The sequence below is a fragment of the Eschscholzia californica genome, unplaced genomic scaffold, assembly GCF_041429995.1.
Source record: "Eschscholzia californica isolate CP2 unplaced genomic scaffold, dmEscCali1.0.p SCAF_5, whole genome shotgun sequence".
Taxonomy (NCBI): Eukaryota; Viridiplantae; Streptophyta; class Magnoliopsida; order Ranunculales; family Papaveraceae; genus Eschscholzia; species Eschscholzia californica.
This window is the reverse complement of record NW_028238472.1, coordinates 20,037,593-20,044,133: the sequence shown is the minus strand read 5'-3', so window position 1 is coordinate 20,044,133 and position 6,541 is coordinate 20,037,593. Positions and strand designations below refer to the sequence as shown.

At 36.4% G+C, this 6,541-nt stretch overlaps 1 protein-coding gene across 1 annotated transcript; it reads right to left on the bottom strand.

The window, feature by feature from the left end:
- Positions 1 to 848: 848 nt before the first annotated feature.
- On the bottom strand, positions 849 to 6,541 carry LOC147537722 (ARM-repeat/Tetratricopeptide repeat (TPR)-like protein). Its single transcript, XM_086639795.1, has 4 exons — positions 6,047 to 6,541; positions 4,412 to 5,459; positions 2,144 to 2,999; positions 849 to 1,225 (listed from the first exon to the last, which is right to left on the bottom strand). The coding sequence occupies exons 2-4, from the start codon at positions 5,378 to 5,380 to the stop codon at positions 1,179 to 1,181; spliced, it is 1,872 nt and encodes a 623-aa protein (XP_086495921.1). The 5' UTR covers positions 5,381 to 5,459; positions 6,047 to 6,541; the 3' UTR covers positions 849 to 1,178.

Genomic DNA, 6,541 nt, shown 5'->3' with positions numbered 1-6,541 from the left:
CCTGCCGGCGACTTCTGCCGGAGAAGGTGATGAGGTGGCGTAACAGATGATGTGGCGTGACATGGCAGAGAGAGAAAAAGAGATGGAGAGAGAGAGTAACGGTGTTATAACGGAAGGGGGCCATATGGGTATTTCTTGTAAAGTAGGGGGCCAGACGGGAAGCTGGTCACAAAGTAGGGGGCCATTAGGGAAATAACCCTTTTTTAAAAAACATAATGATTTTTGAAAAAAATAATGATTTTTGAAAAAAATAAGGATTTTTGAAAAAAATAAGGATTTTTGAAAAAAATGATTTTTGAAAAAAATAATGAATTTTTTTAGAAAATAATGTTTTTTTAAAAAATAATGATTTTTAAAAGAAATATAAAATTTTTTGAAAAAAATAGTGATTTTTTAAGAAAATAATGATTTTTTAAGAAAAATAATGATTTTTGAAAAAAATAATGATTTTTTTAGAAAATAATGATTTTTGAAAAAAATAATGATTTTTGAAAAAATAATGATTTTGTTGAAGGGAAATAAATTTTTGTTGATTTTAAGTTTGAAATTTAGGTTTATTAATCCAAAATCCTAACAAATCCTAGGGGGTAGGGTGGGATTTTGGTCCAATACAAATTTTGGAATTAGGAATCCTTAGGATTCAATAGTCATAGAATTCTTGGTAGCCAAACAGACCAAGGATTCATGATTCCTACCAAATCCCACTTTTGATAGGAATCCTACTTATAAATCCTGCAACCAAACACACCATAAGTAATTCCATTTCATTCCACCAAACATGGCTTTAAAGTTTTACTAGAACTTCTCAAACACGTGCCCTAACTTACTTGGAGATAGAGAGAGAGAAATGAAACAAGTTTAAAACCCTAGAGGGTTTTATATACATAACCTTGTTAATCACTCATAAATCCAAAACATAATGTACCCCGAGTCCCTGACTCACTTTCTCTTGTTCAATTCACAGGTTTAAGTTTTCAAAAATCACAAACAACAAGAGAAAAAAGAAATGAAGATATATAGATAAAACACACTGATTAAAATACCATCTCTCTTCAAAGCTTCAGTCCAAACAGAGATAGACAAGGATGCAAACAAAAATTCCTTTGAAGAGCGAAAATCACCGGCCATGCATTTCGCATGTTCTGGTTCAAATTCTACCTTGTTCTGGTCACGAAAAATCAGGTTTGATCTTCAGCAAGCTGCACACTGTATCGATGTTTTATGTCTGCATCAAATTATAAATCGAAGTAAGTGGAAGCAAGAGAAGGAAAATGCTCAGATCAACACAATGAAAGATGCTGTTAAAGAAACCTGATCTGATAATTCATAAACTTAATGCTTATATCACAGAATAAGGGAAAATGAAATATCACAATTAATTTGGTTAAGAGGAATTCCTAATTTTAATTTCGTTACTTCTTTCTGCCACCTCTAGGCCAGTATCGAAATTTCAAAATCTCACCAAATCCATCCCATAAACGACAATTACATAGAGAGGTCAACCAATTTAGAGAACGTAAGGAGTCCTACCTTAAATTCTATATAACATGGATACTCTTTTACAGTATAATGGCAATTTAAGATGTTTAAGTGGTGGACACTCGAACACGCTTCAATGTGTGAGTTGTAACATGAGATTTTTAAGTACAATTTATGTGCACTAGTGCATGATTATGTTAGGACTTAGGACAATATACATCTTCTAGGTTAACATTTTCTGTGTACAATGCAACATTAGTTGATCCAAACATAAAAAATTGTAAGTAATTTAGAGGACCTAGTAACTAGGATAACAGAACATATGTGAACATCCAAATCTTTGTTTGGTAATTCTTTTTACTTAGGGTCCATTTGTTAAGTGGGAAAAGGTTTGGATGTGAAAATGTTTTTTTTTGCTGACGTAACAAACAGACCCTTAATGTATCCAATACCTAGTAAATACCAATGGTCGTATACGTGTGTTGATATTAGTCGGCTTAATAGACATTATATGTAAGGAAACCAAAGAAAATTGTTTTCTAGTTGTGAGAGAATTTATTGTGGAGAAAGGATCTATGAAATGGTAGCAAATTGAATAAATACAAATGACCTCAAGACAGATACAGTCACCATGTCTCAAGTGTTCGTTTTAGAAGTACCGTACCTTTTAGAGAAGGTTTCTCGTACTTGTACTTCCTCCCATCGTGTTCACTATCATCATCACTTATATCTGCTCCATCATTTCCTATGTCACTTTCACTAGCTGTCTCCCACTCTGAATCGTCAGCTTCTTGGCCATAGACACTACCTTCTTCACCATTGCAAACAACTCCACCATGTTTAGACGCTGCCTCTGTAAATAGCCAAGCTGCCCGCATCTGCTTCTTGACTAATCGCTCAGCATAGTCAGGAACCTTATTCTGCTTCAAAGAAAGGTCAGAATCATTGGACTGGGAACACTCGTTTATGAACAAAATTGCATCCAGTAAACTCTCTTTAGCTAGGTCAAGCATGTCATATGCCTGAGCTCTTCTCCACAGGCTTTTGGCATGACGGTTAAGTGGATTATGGAGGCACAGTGCACGTGTAGCATCACTAATGGCAGCCAATGGTTGCTGCAGAAGAAGATGGCATTGAGCTCGGTTGCTATAAAGAACGACTCTTTCCTTTTTAGACTTCATAGGGCACAACCCCAGTGCTTCTGAGTACTTTGAAGCAGCTCCTGATATATTTCCTGAAGAGAACAGTGAATTTCCTTCGAGCTTGACAACCAGAGCTGCTGCTTGTTTGATACGTAAGTCCTCCTTCGGCATAGTTTTCTCACATTTCAATCTTTGTCTAGAACTTAATAGTTCATCAATCTGTTCTTTGGTGCGGCTACTGAGAGAGGCACGTCCTATACCTTCTGACTGAACACATTCTTGAAGAACATTTACAATAGACTCCCCAAGCTTTTTGTGATCTCCCAAAGTTGAGATTTCCGCCAGGTCTACAAGAGCAGGTACTGCTTTATCAATCACCTGAACAAAAAATTAGTAAACACGAGCTTAGAATATTATGATCATAATAGCCTTTTTAAATATAAATTACAAAAAATAAAAAGAATGGTAATACCACACTAACACTCTACAACGGTGAACTATAACATACTTTTTGTTATCGTCTAGTCTTGTTATGGGAGATCAGAGATGATCTCTAAATAAATTTTATCTTCTATACTCTTCAGTTTGTTTTACCAGTGAAGCTCAAAGAATTGATGATCATCAAGAGCTTTACAGCGTAAATGCTTATGTGCTGATAATGTTTAACAACACGGTCAAGCACATCATTCATAATCAGTATTATCAGTGGCTTCAGCATATTATCAAGAAATGTGGATGGGAAGAACACAAATAGACAGTTTCAACTGTATTACTCAAGTCTAACATGCATAAAAAAAAAAAGCAAGAAAGGCGTCCTACTATTTCTTGAGTAGAATGAAGCATGAAAGATTAGTGACATCTACATTTGAGTGGGACCTAACAGCCGGCCCAAAAACCTTTTGATCTACTCCCGAAAGATTGATTCCGCAGAGAAGCAACGGACTAAATGAAGGGGTGGGTGAGGAGGGGGGGGGGGGGGGGGGGGGGGGTGTAGATTACAACGGGCAGACTACAGAGACTACAGACTGCCAGATCGGATGGGTGAATGTAGCCTGAATTACTCTTGGTGCTAGATCTAGTTGGGGTATCATCTATCCAAGCAAAATCTACTCTGGAACCCCTTCAGTATGCTTCTAGAATTTCCCAGTCTCCTTCGTTATAAATTATCAGCGTGGACCACACTTGTTAGTATGATTGCCTAATAGGTCCTAGCAAAAAAGTGTGAAAATACTTCATTTGGGATAATTGTTGCATCAGGGTTCTCTCAATAGTTCCTACTATATTACTATATTCATCTAGACATCTACAGATGCCTCCATCCATTTTACAGAAGACCGACCAAGGAAATTACCACAGGAGTTTTTGGAAGGCAAAGAGAAGTCCGAGAAAGATAAATGATGTTGTTATGGACTTGAGGTGTTTCTTGGATGTTCTATTAAAAGACCTACTTTCATTGTTTTGTCATTATCAACATGTAACTTTTTGTACGAACGATGATACTAATATGTAGTTTATGTGAGGCTATTGGTCTAAGTAAAATAGTACCGAGCATGACCAGGTCTATATGCAAAGAATTTTGAGCAGACATTAAAAAAAGCCTAGCATCATCATATTTAATCACTCGTAAATTTCATGAAAAACATGACGCGGTTCGACTTCAGCTATTAGGATTACCACAACACACAAGCATACTTTATACTACTCATTCTATCATTAACAAGACATGCATATATATAAAGGCAAGTTTATGAGAATATACAGAAAAGAAGTATATATGTGCACAAGCTTACTTTGTGACAAGTGTTCGGATCTTGAAGCAGCCAAATAAGGCAGTCAATAGCCATATACTGCCAATCATCTGAGGAGCGGGCAATATTACACAATGCTTCGAAAATACCAGGACAATTAGCAACATGCCCCCTACCAAGCTTATGATGACAAATTGTTCTTAGCAAACCAATACCTGCCGGTGAGTTTTCATTGACTAAGCCACCCCATAATCCTGGTAATTTTGTTAGAAATTCAGGCTTGCATATGACAGGGAGAAACTCAGGCTTGAATGCGAAACAATTAATAAGCTGAAGAGACCAGCATTGTAACTGACTAGCCCATTCCTCTGCTTTCCTAGATTCCATCTCCACATTACCCATGCCACGGGTAAGCAAATCGCAGTGATAACTAAGCCTTCTGTCAAAGTATTGGTAGAAATGAGAGTAAACAATCTCCAAAGAGCTCATTGCGAGTTGGATGGCAAGCTCGAGAACCTCCCCATTACTCGCTACAGAAGGAAATGTACTAGCATATGTAGCTAAATGTCCTAAAGCTCGAACTGCTACTCTCTGTTCCACCCACGTTAACCTTCCTCTCAAAAGCTCGATCAAAGGAGGAATCACACCAGCATGGACAGCTCTTTCAGCGAACTCTTCCATATTCATAGTGTAAGATCCAATGATATGAGCTGCATAATATGGTATATAAATATTTTGGTCTTGAGAAAGCCAGCGATGTTTTTTCAGACCTTTATATATAAGTGCAGCCATACACTCAAATATTCCAAGTTCGATGAACTCGGGGTCATTAGGATGTGCCATAGCAGTGTTCCAAAGTCCACTAATTGGAAGGACTTGACCATCTTCTTCTTGAGAAGGAAGCTCTCTGAAATACTTCTTTATACTTGCTCTACGTTTACTAGGGTTCTCTTCCTTCATGACACAGAAGAAGCAACCAGGGTAAGGACAATCCTGCGTCATTTTATCCATGCTCAATAATCAACTATTCCTCACAGAGCACCAAGTAAATTCCATCAACAATCTAAGCACCTTATAAATACTTCAAATACTGCAAATTAATGACAAACTGGTATAAGATTGAGGGTTATAAGATCACACATACAACCAAACCAATCAAAGTGTAAACTTTAGGGAGATAATACCAAAGAATGAAGATATATTAGCTACAAAGAATAACATAATTAATTTTCTCCAGAACTTTCCCTAAAATGAAATAAACAGGAAAAATTCTCAGACAATCAAGAGGTAATTTGAAAACAATTTCTAATAAACAAATAGTCAAACTAAGAATTGACAACAAAAGCATCTCTAAAGTCTGAACTCAAATTGGGGAATCTTAAATAGTCATGGTCTCCTATAAAATTAAAGAAGAATCAACCAAAATCAGCATTGGCAAGAATCAATTTGAACTTAAGATAAGCTTTACTCAACTACACTAATTAAATAAACAAAGGATTTAAACCCTAAAAGAACCCTAGCTAGTTACAGACACCATAACCAACCCACAGTGCTCGAGAACATAACATTTCAACAACGAGAGAACATATATACCCAATAATGAGAGTAAAAGGAAGGATTTAACACTCAACAGAAAAAAGATCCAGTGTAGAGAGAGAGAGAGAGAGAGAGAGAGACCTAAGAAAGATTACTGATCAACACTGTTATTAGGTATGAAGTTGAAAATCTGAGAAATTTAGCAATGCAAAATAGAGCTCAAAATCAAATTCCCGTCATGGAAGGATGATTTCGGAGAGAGGAAGTAGAGAGAAAAGATAGTGAGAGAGTGGATTTGTAATGAGAAGGAAGGAAGGAAGGATTGGATCCTGAAAGGGAGAGAAGATCCTGAACTTATTTGAATACGTTTAAATTACGCCCACCCCAATTATCCACTTTATTACATACAATATCACCCCATATCTCACATGTCCCTTATGTTTGTTTCTTTCTTTATTTTTCAAGATTTAATATGTCTCTCCATAACCTCCAAAGCTCTGGAGATCTCAGGTTCGATTTTCAAATGAATTGGAATTCATAGTTTTTGAATTTAGATTTTCAAATCAGGTTCGATTTAATATGTTGTTGGACTTTAGACCTCTTAATCAAGTCTTTGGCTCTATGTTGTTGGGTTTT